Consider the following 23267-nt stretch of genomic DNA (forward strand, 5'->3'; position numbering starts at 1 on the left):
TCCATCTCGTTCCAGACAGAAAAAAGAGTGAGTTATGAAATATTTCTAATATTCATCTCTTGTTATATTATTGCATAATATAACAAGTGTTATATTATCAAGACCCCTGATCCCCTGTAAGCCATCAGGGGTACCGATTTCCTGAGTCGGTGGGATTTTTCATAGTGATAGTACAAGTCTTTGACAATTTTCAGGATACGTCATGCAAGTTTCTTGTGAAGTATAAGGGAGAAGAACCTGTTCCACCTGTAATTCAACAGATAATGTGAGCACTGTAACTGGACCCTGTCCTTTTATATGACCATGCTGTGAATGCCTCACACCCTGGTAACCTGCACTTTGGGTTGGAGAATATTATTGATCGCCTCATAAGGTATTATTCTAGAGATATGGGATGTGGGACATGCCAGAGTTACCAAACTACATTCTCACTCTCACAAATCAGCATGCCAAACTTCTAATTGGTTCAACTCGTCGTAAACAAGAAATCAAGAAATATGCAAATGCCATCACCTGTCCTTTATGAAAGCATTTCAGTGAAAGATACTGCTTACATTCTGACAGGGGCAGTGCAGGTGTCTCCACAGCATTTTTATGCCATTGTGAAACAGAATGACAAGTTTTGTGTCATAGATGACATGAAGTTGCACACAATAAGCTTCTCATCATTTGCTGCTGCAGTAACATGAGAGAGGAACTCAAGTAGTCCTCTGTCTGTAAACAACAGACATGATGGCATCCACATTCTTCTGTACACAAAAGACCAAGGTCGTCTTCCTCATGCTTCTTCTGAGCAAGATGCTAGTCGGTCTCCTTCCTTTGGGATACCACTGCCCTCCCAACATGCGGGAGTGTCTAAGTGGGACAATGGTCCCCCACCTGGCTTGTTTGAGCAATGCCATTGTAGTGATTCAGCCCGAGCCAATACGGCTCTGGCGGGTATAAACCCATACATGTATGCGTGCAAGTCCCGCATTTGGCGACACCCGCTGTTTTATCCGTGGTCATGTCCAATACTGGGTATGTCAGATTTGACTTGAGACAGCAAGCGTGCAACACCAGCCGTCTGCCCTTCTCATCGGATCTCGAAGCAACGTAGCTTCAAGTGGAGCTCCACACATCGGTGCGACATCGAGACTTCGAGACAGTACCAGTTAGTTCTACAGCCTATGGTAGGATCTAAACCTTATTATAGTAGTTTATAGTATTTCGTAGTTAAACAGTAGGCCCAGTAAGATTAATAACCACCCCGTCACTATACCATTCTCGACATCCGCATACTGTTAGAGGCCATTACACAGGGGTGAACAAATCTGTTGCAAGTTCGCAGAAATTGGATGGTGGCACTCCACTGCTGGCCTCATTAACTGCATGCCTGACACATGCCCAAGATGCTCCTGAGTGTAAAACTAAGAAATGGGGGACGAAGAAGCAGAAAAATAAAGAAAGAAAACGATACGTCTTCAGAGACTCTGATACTCCCCCGAAGAAAGAAAAATTGCAACACAAGGGAAATTGTGCAAGTGCAAGCATTAAAAAAGAACAAGACGTATCTTTATCTATACACGTACCGTACATAAAAGTACTGTGGCAAGTAGCCCATATCACAAGTTTAAAAAACGCAATCCACCAAGAGATCTTTTTGGAAAAGACAATCCAACCGGTGATCAGCCTGGAAAAGACGATCAAACTGGAGATCTTTCTGGAAAAGGCAGTCCAACCGGTGATCTGCCTGGAAAAGATAATCTGGGGGCAGCATCACCAAAACTTATAGGTGTGTAGATTATACCAAGATACACCTCCTTACAAAATTTGTAAGAAATCTGTCAAGAAATAGGGCAGTTAGAGCATACATAAGAATATGACGCAGCGGCGACATGACGCTGCTGAATCCGAAGAATCCTCTGGCATACTGCCGGGGTATACAATAATTAATTGTAGCTTCCCCCGCCCCTTGGCAAATAAAAGTTGAGAACTAATTTGTTTGACCGCTCAAAATTTATTGATAAGATGTCATCTGACGAAAATCCCGACAGATTTGATGATTAAGAAATGAAGTATATAAAGAATCAAATTCCCTACCTGGGAATGGGAACAATCCTGACGTAGAGGTTGAGATTGAAGGTGCGTGTGCGTGTATGTGTGTGTGTGATTGTGGGTGTGTGGGTGATATCTCGAGTATGATTTTGTGTTGTAACCCATATCTAGCTTAGTTTTACATAGTTTACAGGTACATAAATGTATATCACCATTGCTAGGGAAAAAAGGGCCTTAGCAACTAGTGCTGTAGTCAAACGTTTAACCGTCTGGTATCCGACCGCCCATGGCGGATTCCGTTTTCAATTGGACGGTTTCGTTTTCCCGATTTTTTTTTTTTTTTTTTTTTTTTTTTTAATATTTTTTTTTTTTTTTTTTTTTTAAACATTTTTTTTTTTTTTTTTAAAGTTTCGATTTATGCCCCTCCACCTGGCACTATGCCTGGCAATGTCTCCCAGCTCAGTAATCTGTGTGTTGACTCACCACTCCAAAACTAGAACAACACTCCAATTTGTCTGTCATCTTGGTTTGAAAGTAATCTTTGTAATAGATCTCATCATCTCAATATGTAGTTTATAATAATAATTCATCCAACTTTTACACAAGGTTCTGTCCTAGGTCCTCTACTGTTTTTAATTTACATTAATGATCTTACACATTCTTCTAAAAACAACATTGTTACTATTATTTGTGACAAGTTCACCAGCACAAATCGGCCCCTTTAAATGCACCTCGCAGTTAAATGAAAGTTGCCGACAGAGTCGGTAAAAAAAAAAATTAAAAAAAAAAAAAAAAAAAAAAAAAAAAAAAAAAAAAAAAATCATTTTTTTTTTTTTTTTTTTTTTTTTTTTAAATCGTTTAACCGAAAACCGTCCGGTTTTGACTGGCGGTTAAACGGAATTGGAGATATCCGTGATGTTACAGCACTATTAGCAACCAAATTTAACTTGTTCTTTGTGTTTGGCTGTTCATCTTTAACGCTCAAGTTTCAAACGTGGGAACATTTTGCATATATTTCATATACCCTTTAGGGAAAATCTAGAAAAAAAGACCAGGTAACAACGATGCATTCAACATCTTCATAGCAAAGTTCACGTACACCTAGTCACGGTAGCCAGAATACCAAGTTTGCACCAATTTGTGTTTTAGCCTTCTCAAGAAGCGTTACAAGGCATCAACTGCGTTTACATTCCGAGACACAAACAGCAAAGAGTAAAGAACTCCCATCATATAAATATAATTATCATTATCCTTAGCCAAACTAATTGTACAATATTTATCAATCAACTGGATCACAGTGCTAAAAAGTTTGTAAATTGGCGAGCCAAGTCCTCGTTTGAGGCGACAATCCACATTAATTAATTAGTTTTCCTATCATGTTATGAATTGTGGAAATAAAAAACAATAAATATGACTGGACTAATTTAAGAAAATTGGATAAGTCAAGTTGCCCTAGTTGCCGGCTTGATGCTGTGTGTTCCTACAGATGTCAAATGTCACCAGAACTTAAATAAGAGCGATGTAGAAGGATAAAGTCGGAAAACAAGTATGCATGTATAAAACTACTATGACATTTCCACACAAGAAAAAGATTAACTACTCAAGGTGAATCGGCTAAATAGGACATTATACCAGGGATGATAGTGAGCCCCTTGAGTAAAAAAAAAAGGGATTCGGGTTAAAAAAATTGGTATCTAACAAAAATCCCCCCCCCCCCCTTTGAAGTAAGAAAATTGGGAAAAAAAGGGAAAAATCTGAAAAAATGGGGATTTAAATCAGGTAAGTATCAGGCCTGCATTATACTCTTCACTGAAAATCTACAATGAAGGCGAAAACTGTTGTACTTAATGTCTGACCTCAAAGTACTCTATGCAAATCCTTATCTCCTTTATCTACACCTGTGACAATCAGAGCATCACAGAGCAAGACTTGTTTCACAAGGTGCCACGCCCTCTGCCACGCCCCTATCTTGGCGAGGAAGCAGTCGTGTACATGGCTGGATGGGCTGCCGTGGCAACTGGCCGCATCTGGAGAAGCATCCTCCTTGGTTGATTGACATTGGTCCATGTTCAGATAGGTGTGCTGGGTGTAGGCCCTGAATCCCTCACCTAAGGCCTCGTAGACGAGTTCGTGTCGGTATTGATGAAAATAAGTGACGTGTTCTGATACAAAGAGGGTTTAAATAGTATGTAAGTAAACAATTTCTTTAAACCGGACGCAATGTTCAATTAACCTTAAAAGCTTGAAAATGACTGTCGTATCTATTCAGAGACAGAAGGGCATTAACTCTGTGTCAAAGAATATGAATTAAGACCCTTTTAGGCTCTCAGTGGATGAGATCTATGAATACATGTACAGTAAACATCTAAATTATTCATAGACATACCCTTATCAAGTTTTGTAATTTTTAAGGTGAGTGAAAAATTAATGTCTCTAGTCATGTTTCTTCAGAATTTGACATATCAAAGCTCACATCTAAAAGTATTCAACAAAGGACCTAATTCAACCACCTTTCATTCTTGAGTTACAATAAATACAAAAAACATAAAATTTACAAGGGGTATGAACAATTCAGTTGTTAACTGTATTATATGGTACACTACACAGTTCTACTCCATGCAGTGCCATCTTGAACCTGTTTATTTCCATGTGAGAGTATTTCATGTTAATAGAAAAACAACACATAAATATTAATAAGCGATAAAGAGATGCCTTCATGATAATCAGTCATATTTTACAAACATTTCAGATCAAAGTCAAAGATACATGTACATGTACATATCCAATTCAATATTCATGTACTAGATATCCTTTCTTACAGTATATGTATTCTTTTAATGCCTATTCCCTATTTGAAGCTAATTAGGCCTGTTACTCATAATTCAAATTCTTCCCCAATAGACCATTTACTAACATATTCAAATTGCATGCATACTGTTTAAAGAAAGGTTGTTCTTGTCAAACCGTAAGCTTGCCTGACATAGTGACAAGTAATGTTTGCAGATTGGATTCTAAGTATTGTAGTTCATTAACAGTTTAATGGAAAACCTTGTCACTAGGTCCCAAGGGAAGAAACATCCATAAATTTGAATATGTAAGTAAACCGTCTATTATACTGTTGCGTTATCTTAAAAGACTCCAATGGGTATTGGAGTCAGTCCTTGACTCACCGGTCTGTTGTGCTAGCTTCTCCACAAGATGCTGTTCAATCCTTCCACCTCCCAGTAGCACCTTCCCATCATGCAGCGCCCCTTGTAGCCGTGCCATGCATGAATGAAGCCTTTGTTCTGCACCAGTTAAATGAGGTTCAGAGGGAGCACATAAGATGATGGTCTAGAAGGAAAATGGCAGAGAGAAATGTAAATAACAAAGAACCGCTGATGATACATGTGTGAATAAATGATTTTATTCTACTCATTGATTGTTTAGTTTCATTCCTTTTTCCAGCCATTTTTAAATTAGTGATTTGTTGTGTCTGAAACGCTGATACATGTGCGAATAAATGCTTTTATTCTACTGATAGTCGATTGTTTAATTTTCAATCCTTTTTCCAACCATTGCTAAATTTGTGATTTGTTGTGTCATATTATTTGAATGTACACTGTATATGAAAATGCTAGATTGAAATGTTCAAGTTGTTCTTAATAGGTCAGCCTCTCTCCTGATTTCCAATGTGAATATGAGAGAACAGCCAAGAATCTTTGCCACTTGTTGTTTCTCCAGGATTGTAGGGAGTCACAAATACATGCGCCATATTCATTATTATATCCCTTATCGTAAGATTGTTGCATTAGGAGTGTACACAACAACAAAAAGAATATTTTTATTATAAAAGACGTGACAAGCTTTTCGCCCAAGAAACATGGCCATCTGAATAGCACAATAACCCTGAGCAACAAATTCTTACCTTCACATTGCCAGGGCAGAACAAGCGAACATGATGTTGGATCTTCAGGTCTCTGGATCTTACTGTAGGGTGTGGGTCATATCCTGAAGACCAGTAAGACACCTTGATATTATCACATAAATCATCCTATAGGTAAAGCATGAGAGAGAGAGAGAGAGAGAGAGAGAGCACATATCATTTTCATTATCATTTTCATTATCATCATCATCATCACCATAATCCTCCTCCTCCTCCTCCTCCTCCTCATCACCTTCACCATCATCATACGTCGCCACTGTTGTATCTCTGATACACTATAACATGTGTGCTTTACCTGAGAGTTAAGGGAGTGTCCTTTCTACTTGGCTGCTAGTAGTGAAGTGGCTTGGAAGTTCAAAGCAGTTACATTCTTCCTATAGTGGTAATGGTATGTTATTCAGGTATCCATCTATTGTCCTATTGTCACTGGCTGCTATGTACATTACATTGGTATGCATTGCAGCTGGCATGTCTATTATGTTGTTCTATATACATAACAATCATCATAATCCTCCTCCTCCTCATCATTAAAATCAATATTATGTATTGCTATTTACCTGTAAGGCATCTGGAATGTAGGTTAAAAGGTTAGACTTGTGGACAGTCCCAAGTAGCTGCAGTAATCTATAAGGCACATGTTCCAGGATCAGTATATCATCAAAACAGCAGGCATCAACTAAGGAGGAGTCTACAGATCCACGAACCATCAGCATATTGACATTCAGCTGTAAGAATTCAAAGAGAGAATAAGAGACGTGAATAGACATTGTGATTCTATGATCTTTGTTTCTGTTTTCAACTTTATGGGTATCAAATAGAACAAGCATAATACAAGGAGATTCCATTAAAGGCACATTAATATTGACAAATTCTTAAGACACTTCAGATTCCCAGACACAATAGAGAAAGAGTAGGGATTCAGAAACAAGTTAACTTTTTGAAAGGTCTGCTGTGGTTACAATGTAAGGGGTTCACTTTATGGTCATTAACGAACTATGCAAATCAATAATTCTATTTTTAATTCAAAGAAAGCATTTCCTGTCATGTCTACCTGTAATTATCTTTAAAACTTCCACCTTTCACACACAGCAGTATTCCTCAGAAACTGAATATGTGACAGAACTTGACAAATGGGGGTCTTTTGCATGTTCCAGAAGTTGACCACAGCAGAAGAAGAGAAGAATTGTCTAATAATATCAGACATTCTGCTTTTCACGACTTAGCACTTCCCCTCGGATGTGATATTGGCTTTCCTCATCGACACTTCAAGAAAGTCTGAAAAACCTACTTTGATATCAGCAGAATGTTTAACTTTTCCTGTTCTGTGACAGAGGCTATGGGATTAGTTTCATGTCAAAGGACACCTTTATTTACATCTAGACACTAATTACCATCTTTAGTGAAGACAGGATTCGCTCAGTCCATACAGAATTAGGAGATGTCCCTGCCCAAGGAACATCTGATACAACGCTTGAAGATTTTAAGGAATCCTTGAATCCTCTGTGTCTGTATGATTCTTGTAAATCACTGTTGAGAAGCTGGATAAAGAAAAAGAAAAAAAATGATTGTGATTGTTCAGATGATTTCTTCCAAAGTGAGAAATGATGCTAAAAGATGTTGAGAATTCAGTGAGCAGAAATGGGTCGGATTGTATAAGTGATAATTCCAATTTCAATGAAATTAGAACACTGTAGTCACTGGTTTATATAGGTATAAAGCTGGCAGAGTACGCATTTATACATGTAGATCAGAGAAATATCTGCATAAGCACCAATAAGAAGTATTGATGCCCCTATAGCATTTTCAATGGAGACAATTGACATTTATTTTACCTCTTGATGTCATAAGAATAACTGTTCAGAATGCTAGCCCAAGAGATTCATGCCGAACAAAACCCAGCAAATACAAACCCTTGGAAAAGTCAGTTGTAACTGCATGCAGTCACCTTTGTGACTCTATTAAAGTTTGTGCTACTCCCAAGTCAAGATTGTACGAAAGACAGAGCTATAAATGGATCATGGATCGATACAGACAGCACACCTGAATGCCTTCCTATCCAGATTTTGTTGAGGTATTGAAAGATGCAGGGGTGATAGTGAGCACTAAAAAAAAAAAAAATGGCATCCAACAACATTCCATCCCTTTAGAGTAAGAAAAAATTGTGCAATAATAGGGAAAAATTGTGAAATAATAGGGAAAAATTGGGAAGAATAGAGAAAATAAGGGGAAAATCAGGATAAAATCGGGGAAGAAAAAAATTGGGAAAAATACAATACAATCGGGAAACCGATTTAAATCGGGTTTTTATCAGGCCTGAAGATGGGTCACTTACCAAAGCTACCATCCTTCTCCCTGTCACTGCCTGAAGCGTGATGAGCTGATTTTCAAGTACAGGCAGCACAAGACCATGGATGCAGCATGACGATGATGATGATGGACCTGTTAAGGTTTGGACGTGCACTAGGTCTGTGTTAAAGTCAAATCTGTAAAGTATGTAATAATATGAAACGTGGGAAGATGAGCCACAAGTCAAACCTGCTTTAGTGACCACCTGTCTACAAAGACCACATTTTTTGTTTCCCTTGAAAATGATTTCTCATTGAAACATGTACTAAAGGAATCTGTCTACAAGGACCACTTTTTATGTTTCCCTTGGGCGGTCACTATAGACAGGTTCAGCGCTCAAAATACACGGGGGCGGTGGGCGATTCGCCCCCATAGGCTACATAATCGCCCCCGTCAGGTTGTTCACGGGGGCGATTGTAAAATTAAAAATCGCCCCCGTGGAATTATAAAATAAAGATTATCTTTTCTGTTATAAAATAAACCTTAAACCAATGAAATGGAACTTAGATTAGCGTGCAAGATTTCTTGTTTTATGAGTAGGCCTAGTTATTACCGATTCAGCTCGCAGTGCAAACATTGCAAACAAAAAAGAAAACAAGGTTATTTAATAAAAGGATCATGTGACAAATAATCATTGTGATTCAAATTGATGCAAGGATTTTTTTTTGAATAAGCAATGCTTTTCACCAGAATCTTCTTTGTAAAAACAACTTTTACAAATCTCAGCCATGCAAATCTGCCACTGTGTTGTAAGATCACTTTCAGATTAGGAGAAGTGTATTCTTTAATGAGTATTTTACATTGAATGGAACGTCTCAACTCAGTAAGCATGGCTGAGATTTGTAAAAGTTGTTTTTACAAAGAAGATTCGGGTGAATAGCAGTGCTTATTCAAACAAATATTCGCATCAATTTGAATCACAATTATTATTTGTCGCTTAATCCCTTTTAATGACCTTGTTTTCTTTCTTGTTTGCAAGGGGAGAAGAAGATATGTCACGTTAAAGACATCATAAAGATCAGTGTTGTATGCGTATATATTATATACACAGGCCAGTAATAGCTATGTAGCTTGTAAATTGTAAGAGGGAAAATGCTGATTGAAATGATAATGATGAAATAGCAAATAATTGAGGAGTATCATAGGTACCAATTCAATGGATTTTTGTATACAAAAAGAGCCCCCGTCAGTACTAAAAGAGCCCCTGTGAGAAGGCTCACGGGGGCTCTTTTTTGGGGGGAAGAGCCCCCATGGACAAAAAATTAATTTGAGCCCTGGACAGGTTTGACTGTAATATAAAACATGAGAAGATGAGCTACAAGTACATTTACTCTTCAAGATATGCAACTACCAAGGGCAAAAAAGCAAATCAAAATGAAAAACCAAATAAACAATATCGCTGGTTGCATGCATTTGACAGAGCCAGAGAGATTCATTGGAATCATGCGAGCCTGATTGAGAACAGTTTCTATTAGAATGTATGAGGCATTATAAATGAATCATATGGACACAATTTTTTTTTAAAGGAAGTTTTTATCCATAAAATCTCACTGATCATACCTTTGAGGATCCTGACTTGCCATCAGCTGTACATGACAGGCTCCTATTGCCAACTTCATCTCTGCGACTGCACCATGGTTTAGACTATCCCTGTATAGAATTACGGAAAACAATAAGACATTGATTGAGTAAAGTCTAGCATTTCTAACAAATTTACCCAGTCACAAAGTACTATCCGAACTTTGACCCAGAAAATAAAAGATTGATATAGCAAAGTCTCCACCTAAAAACGTTATTAATCAGTAAACCTCTACAAAAATTACTGCAAAGAACAATCCAAATCTGTATTTGAGCTTGGTTACACTCTACAAATTGTCAGATTTTTGTTAGTAATTGCTGATTCATAAAACAAATTGTTGAAAAAAGAGTTTTTAAGTTGTTACAAATAAAATGGACACAATCTTTACCCAAGAGTTTCAATTTCACTTGATAGTTGTTCTTTTAAGGTTGTTTCCTCTGTCTTCATCAAATCATCTGCAAGGACTCCTGTCACATCTGAATTCTGAACGTGCATCCGGAAACTCTTCCCGACATTCTGTGTCGGCACATGATCCGATGAGGTTTCTCTCTGAGTCAACGTGGGAACAACTGATGTCTTTTCATCTTTCCTACAGCGCTCACCAAGTTTGCTAGAGTTCATTTTAGGCTTTCTGTCTCTCGAGGCTGTTTCAGAAGCCAGGGGTGATGCATAAGATTCTTGTTCGTCGGCCAGAAGGTGACGGCTCAAGATGCGACGAGATCCCTTCTGAAGTTTGGACGGTTTCTGTTCTATTGCACTTTTCAGCAGAGATTCCAATCTCTCCATACTCTTCATAGAAGAAGTTCTAGTGAAGGACTCTCCATTGCTTGGGACCTTATGACTTTGTTCCAGGACCGAATGCACATCTTTCCTGCACACTATCTGCTCAGTTTTCTCTTGATCTTGAACTGTTTTTGAATGTGGCTGTTCGTGTCGAGATTGTGATAAGCTTTCTCCTGTTTTCAATCTTTCCTCAGATTCTTTTGAGTCTGTCACTTTCAATGAAATATCCTTCCCTCTCTCTTCATGCATTGAACTAGAGATGGTCGTTTGACGATCATTACTATAACTTACAGAATCCGAGATAATGTGATTGTCTTCAAAGAACCATTCTACATCATCTTCATCATCTAGTTCTGCCACTGCTTTCTCAACACAACTGGACTTTTCCTGTTCACATCCCTGCAATGAGACCTCATCAAGTTTTCCAGCCAGATTACCTGTAGCTGTTGAATCAGTGTCCCATGCTTTGTCACTGTATCGAGAATCATTTTCAAAGAACCAACTAACATCATCAACATCATCTTCCTTCAATATTGCACTTGAGGTGGTGACTTTGGCACTGCTGGTTGAAAGAACTGTACTTGTATGCTTTTTCCCAGGGGAAGAGTTTGAGGAGTCAATGCCTGATTCACCTGAATGTTTCCGCTGTTCATGGTCATTGGATTCTGCAGGAGTGGCACTCTGGAATGGTGAATGGGACGGTAAGGCACAGCTATTATTGCTGTTCTGATTGAGGCTAACACTTTGCATCTCTCTAACCTCTGAACTCATAATAATCCCATGGTGAACAATTTGTTTTGCATTTGAACTCTGAAGTGAAGTTGAAGTGTTGAGCATCATCCTATCCCTTTCTTCATCCCTTTCAATCGTGACTGCCAGAGTTTTGGAGAGAGAATGAATGGAAATGGCAGATTGTTCAGCAATGTCTCTACATTCTTGAAGGAACTCATCTCCAACTCTGACGATATCTTGTATGGGAATATCCTGCAAGAAAAAATATATATATAATTTAAATATTTATTGGTTTACCCTTGACCTGACTTTTTTTTCTTTTAATACAGACAAAAAAGCAATTTGAAGCTAAATTGCCTCATATATTATCAACAAGAAAGATTTTAATAGCTTTTAATTATACCCGATAAATGTTGTATTGATTTAATAACGCTACTGTAGCTTAGATCAGACAAATGTCAAGGAAAAAAGAAATTTCAATGTTCATCTTCCTTCTTACTCCAAGATGTTCAGTAATATATATATATATGGGACACATTGATCAAATGCCTTAGACTTGTCTACAAATTACCATGAGTACACACAATGAGGATTCTACACAATTCATGTTACCGCATTTCTATGCATTCTATACGTGGAAAAATCAATGATATGAAAATTGATATCATAGTTCAAACTGAACAAATTACTTTGAAGGGAGTAATCTTAAGCATCCACACATATCCTCTACTGAACATACATGTATCTGGTAATTCTGGTTACCTGATTAAGTAATGACTGGACATTCGCAGCCCACAGTCCAGCAAGAGTGACCAGTGTTGTGCAGCCTGACCCATGGCGTTTGTGTTGGGACAAACAAAACTCTCTCACCAACTGACCAACAGGGTGCTGTTTAGGGTATATGAAAATAATTTTGCTTTAGTAAATGGGCACAAGCCTGGTAGAGATAAAACAAAAATATTTGAATGTGAATGCTTAGTCGTACCATTTGTTGTTTATTTACTACATGTAACTGGGGTGCACATAAACGGCAAATTATGCTATTAGAATAAATGTCTTGTTATTTCTTATGCAGTTGAAGAGTCATACACTTTTATTCACTCTGGGCTGTGCCAATTTGACCTCTAAGTTGCAGAGGTTACTACACCAAAATAAATCAGAAATTCATGGGAAAAATCTCGCCTACTGCAGGAAGAAAGTCACATCAGTGAAACGGACTGGTATTTAAGGTTATTTTTTTAATATAATCTACATGTGTGAGTGTCTTTATCAACAAGTGGCTGAATCTTAGCTACTTTTCATTGACATGTACATATATAACGGATTGCTATGGTTGCTGATTATGGTGCATATGAGATCATCTTTGACAATTACCTCAATATCCAGTCCCTGTAGTAGTTCATTTGTACTTGTCACCAACACTCCCTCATTGCTTTCTTCATCAAACAGGCACTTGACGCTTTGAAAAACAAAATTCAAATTATCAAACATAACTTTCAGGAGAGACTCTCGTTGAATAGAGGATCAAGAGGATGTACAGGATTTAAGAAAAATAATGCATTCTTTATCAATATCAGAATTTTTGACTCAAATTGTAATGGCAATATTTTAGAGAGTTGGAATACTCAGAAAAAAATATCACAAGTTACAAACACATTAACATCTTAATAGCATCAACAAAAAGAACCAATTTCTATCAAGATTTATCTTTGAATATTGCATATCAGGAGACATTACCTTCCAAACAATGAATACATTACTTACCCTTTAATTGGTCCCAAAAGAGATAAAACACAAGAACCTGTGTATAAAATACAATAAAAATGATTAATGAACTAAAAATATATACTGATGCTCAGTGAAGTTCCCTCCTGTATTCGACACTATACTGGTACATTGTAAGTGCAAGGTACATGAATAAGCAATACCAATATGACAACAAATAAAAAAAGAACTAGACTGGAAGTGTAGACAAAGAATATGAAATGTACACAGAAGAAATGGGTGAAAGTTGAAAAGGATGAAGAAAAAAATAGAACATAAAAAAGGATGAAGAGGATAGAGAGGAAGAAAAAGACAAAAAGACTAAGAATATTAAAGATGGAAGGAAGATGAAAATAGACCTACAACTAAATGAAAAGGAAAGTGAAGGTGTAGGGAAGGAAATTAGACAATGACACTACATGTAGTAATGTATTAGGCCTAAAATAGAAGATTTACGGCAGAAGGGGACACATTGAAGGAAGACAATGAGAGAAAGGGGTGAGATAAAGCAAGGCCAAGGGAGTGGAAAAGACAATTGATTGATGAACGAGAAAAGGGACTACACATACAGTGTTAGTTTAGGTCTACTGAATTTATCATAGAATATGTTGAAAAAGAACATTAGGCCACAACTGCACAAGCTTCATACATGCAACTTTGTTGAAACAATGAATGAAGTTGAACCAAACAAGAATTGACAAATTAATTTCATAGGACAATTATTGTAACGTGTTTATTAAACCGAGGGAAATTATAGCGGACCAAAATCAATCATCAAACACGCTGCATCAAAATCAATCTTAACTCTCCAACAAAACTCAAGTAACTCAGGACAGTAGATAAGACAACCTCACTTGAAGAAGGACAGAACAGAACTCCCTTTAAAGCGTATCTGCCATAGTTTACAGGAGGGATTAGACTGCCCTGCAAGGTCACTGGACAGGTGGTTATCTCATCAACTCAGCTCTCAGTTAACATAAGAAAAAGAGGATCATGGGGGACCAATGGTCACCGATTAGGCATGGTTTGTTATATAGAGGGCGCAAGTAGCTACAAGTAGTGCAGTGGGCCTTTAATCTCCCAAATTATAACATGTCTCTAAATACAAATCAGGCATCATAACAAAATACACCAATCAGGGAAAAGTCATGTGATAAGAGAAACCAATGAGGTGAACAGGCTAGATATAGATCAAAGGTGAGAGGCGAAAAGAACGAAAAAGAGAAAAAAAAGTGCATGTTGCTCAGGCAGGAAAAGGCAACCATGTATAGAGAATGAGAAGACAACAAAGGGAATGGGTTTGAAGGCGAGGAAGGAAAATAGGGTGTGGCAGTAGTGCAACTGAAAGACTGTGCTGTAAGAAGATGAATGAAAAGGGAACATGAGCTGGGAAAATATGCAAATGAAGAATGCAATTATTTAGTGGATAAGGAAGAAGGTAAGAAATTTACTAACTGAAATATAAAGACAAATTCAAACTGTTACATTATCTTTCCCATAATAAAAGAGAAAACAAATTAGATCTAGTCTAGACCCTAGTCTGTGCTGAAATTTCCAATCAGCAAAAGGACTAACACTCCCAGTAACATGCAAACTTGCAAGGCCAAGGATTTATACTTATACTTTTATAGCTTCATTAAATCAACAAAATTAAGGGGGAAATGGTAGAAACAATGACATTGATAAATAAATTTGATTGCCAATTTAGTTAATTGTGCAATGAAAAATGCACAACATGCACAATTTCAGTTGATTCATTGATGAAATATGTGCCCAAACTTAGGCCAAAGAAGGCTGAAGCAGTTTTGCTGGGATATAATTTTCATCAACAACAGAATACATCTTGATACTTTACCAATAATTTGTAGAGCAGAGAGGTTGGTGTGTCCAGATACTGGTAAGGATGCACTCATGTTTTAGTCATTTTGCAACAAAGCACGCATAGCATGCAGATCTTCAACTTCGAATTCAGTCACTGACTCAGGCCTCAGCTCAGCTCAGTTCGGCACGAACTGCAGCTTGCAGCTGTGAGATACCTCTAGTGCATCCGGTGCGGATGCGGGGATCCGGTAGCCTTGGCCAATCGTCTGCTTGTTTTCCGTTCCCTAGATCTAGATCTAGGGCTGGCCTAGCTCTGTGCGAGCACAAATGTCAAAATACACTTTTGTTGATGAAAATCATTTAAAAACTAATGATTAGGCCCTATATCACACTAAAACAGCAATGAACATATTCCTAAACTAAGGAAACAGCCTTTTATCTGTCAAGCTTTTAGCTTTTAATAGTTAAAAACATTTACAATTTCAGCGCGGATGTCTTACCGCTGTCGACGAATAGGTGAAATAGAATGAGCTGCGTTAACTATAGTCTAGCTCTTGATTTTTTGCAAAAATAATTTTGAATTATGTCCATATTACTTTCTTTCCAATTAAGAGTGAATATTTAAATAATGTATTACAGTTTATTTCAATCTTTTACCATATATGTACGTAATAAAAGAAAAATATTATGTTCAAATTATTTTTGTTAACATTGAACAATTCAAGATGGCTGCGCCCATGAGACATGTTCTGACTAAGAATCTTCTTCACAAATATATTAAAGTTGACGTTTGCGCGTCGAAATCATTATCATTTTGTAAGCATGGGTTTAATTTGAATCCAATATTAAGAGAAAACTGCAGTTCACTGTGTGAGAATGGCATTAGAAACATACATTCTTTACCGCCGCTGCTTCTAACGGAGAGAGCTCAGTCCTGTAGCCGGAACTTCGGGGGAGGTTTTCGGCAAGTAACCGCATCGTTCTTCACGGCCTCGCAATACAATACACGCCAGGGGCACCGTTTTTCTGGCTCTTCGCATCAGAAAAGTACCGGAAATTTTTCGTTGGCACTTGGAATAGGAGGTAGGGTAGATACCATGAATTGCCATTGTTTTAAAATAGACCCTTGGTCTAGAAAAATCTACACCAGTACAATTTTTGGCTAACATCATTCATATGCCCATGGCATATCATCAAGCCAAGCCCAATTCCAACTTCAGCTAAGCTAAGCTAGTAATAATCACTAGCTCTAGGCTAGGGCTAGGCATCAAATTCATTTCATTTTGTTGCACTAATTTCTACATTTCATTGTCTTTGATTTTGTTACAGAATCATTTAATTTTAAAATCTTTTGCAGATGTTACATGGTGTAGGTGGCCGTGGGTCTACTAAGTACTCACTATACTGCCACTAGTTCTTCGTTTCTTCACTAAAATTGCAATTGTTGTTGCTTTAATTTTATATTTAATTTTTCTAATGTCTGGATACACAACTTGTCCAGACACATAATGCCTGGTCTGACGAGTTGTAACTCTTTACCAGTTATAGTTAAGCCTAATATTTAATAGTTTTCCCATGATCCATTCTACTTCAGTTACATGCACCACCTCTTTAACAGTTTTAGTATCAAATCAAGATCAAGCAAAATAAGATTTGGTGTTATCTTAATGTAATTTTATTTCATACTCCATTGTGACTATATAGCTGATGTTTTCTTGTTATTTATTTTTCTATCCAGGTTTTGCCTTGTGCTCCGCTGGCCTTGCATTCACTTTCTGGCAGGACGACAATAAAGAGACGATAGAAAAAATGATCGCAAGAGCAGTGGTAAGGCTACCATCCTCGATCTGTTCAATGTTTTTTTAATATAACATAAAAGGATTTACATGAAAAGTTATGCATAGGGCCAGGGTCTTCCTTGAGTTGATTCAATGTGAATCATGATGATAATTAAAGGCCCGGTCACACAGAGGGGACGCATGGGGGACGCACGGCCAGCGCATTGGAAATTTGCAATGTGGGCCAGTGCGTTGTCGTTCGCTAGGCGTGCGTCATCATTCCTTACTCTTTCGTCGACCGCGCTGGACCCATGCTATGCATTCGTCGTCATTCGCTGTGTGCGTCGGGCATTTTTTGAGCATGCTCAAAAGTGTGCGCGGAGCTCGACGCATGAATGTTCACGCCAAAGGCCAGACATGCATGGAGCGCGCTAGACCAGCGCCAGACATATGCGGAGCACACTCCCTGCATGTATACGCACAGCGTGCTAGCTACACGCTGTGCATTTTGTGTCAGCTCGCTAGCTTTTCCAAAATCATGACAAAAGTTAGGCACACGGCCTTTTCCGATTTCCAATGCGCGGGCCGTGTGTCGTCTGTGTGACCACCTCTGTTGAGAACGTGGTGCATGCATGGACCATTTGTCCAGTGCGCTGCAACACGCTGTGCATTCATGGAAGTTGTTATCATGTGCGCTCTGTGTACGGTCTGTATGCGCACTGTATGCGTCCTTTATGCGCTCAGCCCGCTAGCAACACGCTATGCATTTGGTGTCAGTTCGCTTTAGCTTCGACAAAAGTTTTGGCGCACGACAAACGCACTGGCCAAAATTGCAAATTTCCAATGCGCTGGCCATGCGTTCCCCATGTGTCCCCTCTGTGTGACCGGGCCTTAAGGTAATTGATGTATCTTTTGGCAAACAAATTATTGGAGTTTTAGAATTTTTAGTACAAACAAAAAGGGGGAAGTAGATCTATGAATTATTTTTAACTAATTATCTTGAACCAAAAATACAATTTAAGGTTGTCTTTAAGTGCAAGTCAACATTTAATACAAGTCCAACTCTCAAATTCCAAATACTGCAATCCCAATCGGCTGAAAATCAAGATGTGTTAAATTTTAGTTTTAACTTACACATTTTTTTAAGGAAAAGTTTGATTTCTAAATTAGGGCACAGATAAATGCTGTTGACTTATATGAAAGTGTATACTAGTTAATTTAATTCAAACTTTTTACATGAGCAGTATAAATTTGTATTATTCATGTTTGTAATACTATTTTAAAGAAAGTATATCATGAATCGACATGATGATAACCAACATGTAATTTATACTCTTTCCATCTTGTATCCATAATGTTTGTTTTGAGTATCCAAAGTTCATTTCGCTCATAATATCTTAATTACTGTTCCTCATAGTGCTCTGATCAGTTTTTCTGTAATAGCGCTCAATAAGAATCAATTATTATTATTATTATTATACAGATAGCAGAGAGGGAGAATAGACTGGGAGATGCAGACACGTTCTACCATCAGGCGACTGTCATGTGTGAGAAGGAGAAAAACTCACAAGCTCTACTCTATACCTATGATCAGGTGAGGCCTTAACCCTAGTGTCTCTGAGTGCATTTGGTTTAAAGATTTAGTAGAATAAAGATATTTGAGTCTTATGAGGTGATACTCATTTGTACTGGGTTATTGAAACAAATAGAGTATATTGTAGGTAACAATTAAATGTACTAAAAAAAATACAAGAAATGGAGGCCTGAAATCTGATTAATAGATGTAATTGCCACCACAAAAATAGGCATATTGAATGATTACTGTACATGCGAGCTTGAAGGAGAAAAAAGATCAAATTGTGTGCTGAGAACCTGAAAGAATTAAGGGCATAAACTCTGAGCAGACAATATATGGTAAGGTGGAGTAATATGATATTAAAGGAAATGTTTCAATTTCTGCTTAAAATATCATTGTTTAACTCACTGAATAGTAAAATGCGAGGTAACTAGAGCAGAAGTTAATAACATGCATGTTTTATCAAAATCAATTCATATCTTGGGATAATATCAAACCCATTTTATCTTAATAGTTTGAACATATTTGTGGCTTACACCCAGTAAATAAGATTGATTGATCAATCGAACAAATATGTTCAAACTATTGAAATTTCTCCCAGGAAGCATAACCTTTATTTAAAAAAAATATTTTATCTTATTGTCCAAGATGGCTAACTTCAACATGAGGCATGGCAGGCTCATGAAGGCGGAGAACCTCTTCAAGGAGACTCTGAAGCTCCTGCTCACCTCAGGGATCCAGAAGGAAGATCCAGGAGTAGTGGAGATCTCCTTGAAGCTCTCCAGGATTTATGAGCGCATGGGAAGGTGAAACAAACAGATAGAATGGTCGAGAATCTATCAATTAGATATATATATAGGAGTGTTTTCTTTTTCAGTATGAGAAATCGCCTGTAATAATATTTAGGATTGAAGGACCCAATCATCCCAGAATATGGGACTTCTAATTGTTATAGACAACCCTAATCCAAATGATACATCCCACACATCTTACTTATTTTCTTGATGTTAACATAGGTATTTCTGAAGGGTCACTTTTAAGAGAACACTGATTATAATTTTTACAATAATAACATTGGTCACTGTGATGATCGCTTTTCTGAAAGATGTAGTAGTTTAGGACACCCTGTGGAAGCATACTATTTGGATAATTGCACATTCCAGAAAGTCCTTGCTTTACACTTTCCTTCTGGGTAAATGCTACCCATATCACCTGCTAAGGGCAAGTTAGTACATAAATTCACCTATTAGAGATCGGAAGATTTGAGTGGTAATAATTATGACATTAGTTGCTCTAGGTTCCAGGTTAATAATTGTCCAAGATAGTTGTTCAGTGGAAATTTAGATGGTTGTTTGGGGGATAATGGCAGAAACTCGAAGTTTATAATAAGTGTGAGATCTCCCTGCTTTTCAATCCACAAACAGAAATGATGAGGCAGATGTAGGATTCAAGTGGTGCATTGAAACATCAGAGAAGCTTCTCAAAGATACACCTGATGATTCAACAGAAGAAAGGTGACCATTTGGATCATACCTTTTGTTCCATTTGAAGATTAATATCATGTATTAATGTTGATAAAATTTGATTTATATCAAGACAATTACCCCCCCCCCCCCATGTTCATTAAAGGGGAAGTTCACCCTGATAATAATTTGGTTTTAAAGGTAAAGACCAGTATTGGAAACGCCCCAATTTCAAAAAATGAAATGGAAGCTCTCATTACCAATCATGTGAAAGAATATGTTTGGACTAATACATGATGATAAAAAATTTGCCGGGAAACCGCCTACTAATCCATATATTTGGTAAATTTGTTTCTCTCATGGTCTGTGAGAGATATAGGGTAGTCCCATATACATCTTTCTGTGTATAGTGCTTGTAACTTTACGAAGAATGGGCCAAATTTCTTATCATTTTGATGATTCCAGAACCTTGCAGATGCTAGATGCTAGATGATCAACCTTTTCTGATCGATTCCACAACGTTTCTTTCACAATGCAATCGCATGACCATAACTGGTCTTTACCTTTAATAAAAGAAGATTTCTTTTTTGAGATCTCTATGAATTTCATTATTGAGTTCTGATATCCAAGGCTTCTATCAGGATCAATATATTCAGATGGAACAAAGGGCAGTTAATTATGATTTGGGAAATGATAAATGTTACAATTCCCATGTGGTTGTAAGGCTCAAAATGAGGCCACGAACGTTCCTGAATTCCATGACAGCAATTCAGAATATGATAAACTTGGTATTTCAAAGCAGAAAACTGTAAGGGGAACATTTCTAAAAACAGTGTGGTGAAATATATCTGGAGTTGCAAAGTTACCAGAAAATCTGAAATAATGAAGCTCTGTCAAAAATATATGTTACAGAATATTCAGTAACAAAATATGGTATTAATTTATCCTTGTTCAAGATGTATTTTGCTGTATGTCAATGCCTTTATCCCTTCTTTTATTTGATCTACAGCCATGCCAAGATTATGAACCTGAAATCCCTGCTAGGTATGTGTCTGGATGCCTATGCAAGGTTCCTGGGTGCAACGAACAGCCTAGCTGAGGCAGAGAGGATGTACTCGAGAGCCTTGGAGATCTGTGAAGGTGACCTCAAGGTCGATGGTACACCACACCCACAGGTATGCATGCAATAACTTGCTTGTACGTATATGCTCTTCGGGAAATTTGCAGGGATAGATCCAGGATTGTTTGAAAGGAAGGGGGGGGGGGGTCAACATTTTTCCAGAAAGTAATAGTTTCCCAGGAACATGAAATTCTATTGACCATATCCAGTTGGATGAAAGTAAAATATATCTCTTATAGTAAAAAAGAGGTCTCAAATGTCATGGATTACCTCTAAAAATATCAGAGTGAAAAAATAGCAAAAAATAAACAAACAACAAACAAATAGAATGGTCCTCTGATTAGTCTTTATCAGATTATGCCAGAGGCCTGAGTCGAGGGGCATGATATCATTTCAAGATCACAGTCTGGGTCTGTTTTGTATGTTTGTTTGTTTTGCTGCATAATAGCAAACAGCTCAGCTCAGTTGAAATGAATATAAATTAATAAAATGAATAGAGTTATGTCCTTATTGGTAGTCAAAGACTTAGAATTCCATGTCCCTAAAATGTCACCCTTGTCTCTTATCATTCTGAAGGTATAACAAATCTATCCATTTTTCTATTGCTTACCAAAGACAGTTGTTTTACTGAATGACCTTGCAACCATCTGTGATATGAGAGGTCATCGTGATGATGCTATAGAGCATGTTCAAAGAGCAGTAGAACTGGCCGAGAAATCGTCCCCAACAGTTTTACCGACCATCCTCTGTAATCTGGCTTCCATGAAGATGCATAAAGGTAAATAGGAACGTGAAAACTGTCTTGTTACATGTTTATTTTATTTATTTAATTATTTCACATATTCATACAGGGTATCTCATTCAGATTAAAAACTGGTCTTCCATAAGGCCCTGTCTCAATAAAAATACACATATATACAAATTTATCAAAACAAAATCATACATATAACAATAGGAAGAAAAAGACAACAAATTGAATAATAAAGCATATTAACATCGAAGCACAATGATAAACAAGTAAAACTAACAATATGAAATAAGTTATGATAAAACAATGATCTTTCATGTTGCCCTGCTTTGTAAAAATACAAATAGATATGCAAAATGTTTCCATATATAATATCGTGAGAGAAATACGACAACAAATATAGTAAAGGTAAGATCATATTAAAGGTAAATAATGATACAATATAATATTAAAATGACCTTTGTATTAAAAACAGGAAGTGAGACACCGCTCATATAATATTGCAAAAGTGCAAGAAAGGTCAGATTTAACGATGTATTGTTCTTGTGCAGCAATTCAAAAGTCAGGGCCTCTATTTAGGACATGAGAAGTTACAAGCCCTTTCCTTCATTCTGTAGCTTTTTAATAGAAAATTAGACAGCTGTGTTGGAGCTGCTCGAAATAGTTGGGAACATAATTATACAGCCTAGCAGTTGTGTACACTGTAGCATGGGTGCAAACATGGAGGGGACATTGGTGCCATGGCGAACAAATCTGTTAAATGAGGGAAGTGTGTTGTAGGGTTCATATCCTCTACTTTTCTTGTTGCTTTCCCTCTTATAATGTATGACTCTCTTTTCTATACTAAGCATATCCACAATATATAAATGCCTATGAATCTTTCTTCTTGCTCATTTTCTTTACAGTCTTACAGTCCTCTGTCTTTTTAACCCTGACCTATTCCCTCTTTCATTCCCTTTTTTCTATCCCCTTTCCCTGCAACCCATCTCCTGTTTTTGTTTTGTGATGGGTAGGGAAGCAAATACCCCTTTACACCTCCCCCTCCCTCCCCATATGCCACTGAACACTAGTCAAAAACTTTGTCCCCATAATTATCTGTCCTTGCTTATTTCATTGTCTAAAGGTCTGAAGGAAGAAGCAAGAGCCATATACAAGATCTCTCCCACCTCTCCCCCATATGCCACTGCAACCTAGTCAAACGCCTTGTCCCGATAATTCTTTGTCCTTGTTTATTTCATTGTCTGTAGGTCTGAAGGACGAAGCAAGAGAAATCTACAAGAGAGCATTGGCACTAGCTGAGAAAGAAGGTGATCGGGAAGCAGTCATCACCATTCGAGCAAACTTGCAGAAGGTCTTATGACAAAGTCCCACGGCATGATATTCTATCTTTATAGACGGTCTCCCCATTCAGATATGGAAAATTGTATGTCTTATGACAGCATCCAATAGCAGGATACTATATCGTGGGGTCAGTGACCCAAAGTCGGAACTCCATTTTAGCCATTTTGAGAAAAAGTGGTTTATGTGTCACTGAGCACTTGGGCCTTAAGAAGTTAAGGCTATGCTTCACTAGCCATTGACTTCAATGGGGGTGT

General features: G+C 37.5%; 2 protein-coding genes across 3 annotated transcripts; one reads left to right on the forward strand and one right to left on the reverse strand.

The window, feature by feature from the left end:
• Window positions 1-2972: 2972 nt before the first annotated feature.
• On the reverse strand, window positions 2973-15269 carry LOC100890559 (Bardet-Biedl syndrome 12 protein). Its single transcript, XM_011683569.2, has 12 exons — window positions 15022-15269; window positions 13167-13203; window positions 12777-12861; window positions 12165-12290; window positions 10276-11654; window positions 9869-9958; window positions 8295-8445; window positions 7354-7500; window positions 6520-6687; window positions 5945-6070; window positions 5208-5370; window positions 2973-4199 (listed from the first exon to the last, which is right to left on the reverse strand). The coding sequence occupies exons 1-12, from the start codon at window positions 15077-15079 to the stop codon at window positions 3895-3897; spliced, it is 2835 nt and encodes a 944-aa protein (XP_011681871.2). The 5' UTR covers window positions 15080-15269; the 3' UTR covers window positions 2973-3894.
• A 287-nt stretch (window positions 15270-15556) lies between these two features.
• On the forward strand, window positions 15557-23216 carry LOC580615 (tetratricopeptide repeat protein 19, mitochondrial). Of its 2 annotated transcripts, XM_780663.5 has the most exons (8): window positions 15595-16070; window positions 16726-16814; window positions 18249-18359; window positions 18990-19147; window positions 19766-19855; window positions 20814-20979; window positions 21540-21702; window positions 22920-23216. In XM_780663.5, exons 1-8 carry the CDS (start codon window positions 15650-15652, stop codon window positions 23030-23032), a joined length of 1311 nt encoding a protein of 436 aa, XP_785756.5. In that variant the 5' UTR covers window positions 15595-15649; the 3' UTR covers window positions 23033-23216. The 2 variants fall into 2 exon arrangements, with proteins under 2 accessions (XP_030835513.1, XP_785756.5); XM_030979653.1 differs by lacking the exon at window positions 19766-19855 and having other exon boundaries at window positions 15557-16070.
• The last annotated feature ends 51 nt before the right edge of the window (window positions 23217-23267 follow it).

Source organism: Strongylocentrotus purpuratus, unplaced genomic scaffold, assembly GCF_000002235.5.
Source record: "Strongylocentrotus purpuratus isolate Spur 01 unplaced genomic scaffold, Spur_5.0 spur5_scaffold_10, whole genome shotgun sequence".
Taxonomy (NCBI): Eukaryota; Metazoa; Echinodermata; class Echinoidea; order Camarodonta; family Strongylocentrotidae; genus Strongylocentrotus; species Strongylocentrotus purpuratus.

Bases quoted from the DNA above. Each gene is read 5' to 3' on its own strand.
- LOC100890559 (XM_011683569.2), bottom strand. From the start codon at position 15,079: ATGAGTGCATCCTTACCAGTATCTGGACACACCAACCTCTCTGCTCTA. The intron at 13,204-15,021 runs GTAAAGTATCAA...TTTTATACACAG, and splicing joins CTCTGCTCTACAAATTATTG to GTTCTTGTGTTTTATCTCTT. The intron at 6,071-6,519 runs GTAAATAGCAAT...CTTTACCTATAG, and splicing joins ACATTCCAGATGCCTTACAG to GATGATTTATGTGATAATAT.
- LOC580615 (XM_780663.5), top strand. From the start codon at position 15,650: ATGTACGTAATAAAAGAAAAATATTATGTTCAAATTATTTTTGTTAAC. The intron at 16,815-18,248 runs GTAAGGCTACCA...ATTATTATACAG, and splicing joins AAATGATCGCAAGAGCAGTG to ATAGCAGAGAGGGAGAATAG. The intron at 19,148-19,765 runs GTGAAACAAACA...ATCCACAAACAG, and splicing joins ATTTATGAGCGCATGGGAAG to AAATGATGAGGCAGATGTAG.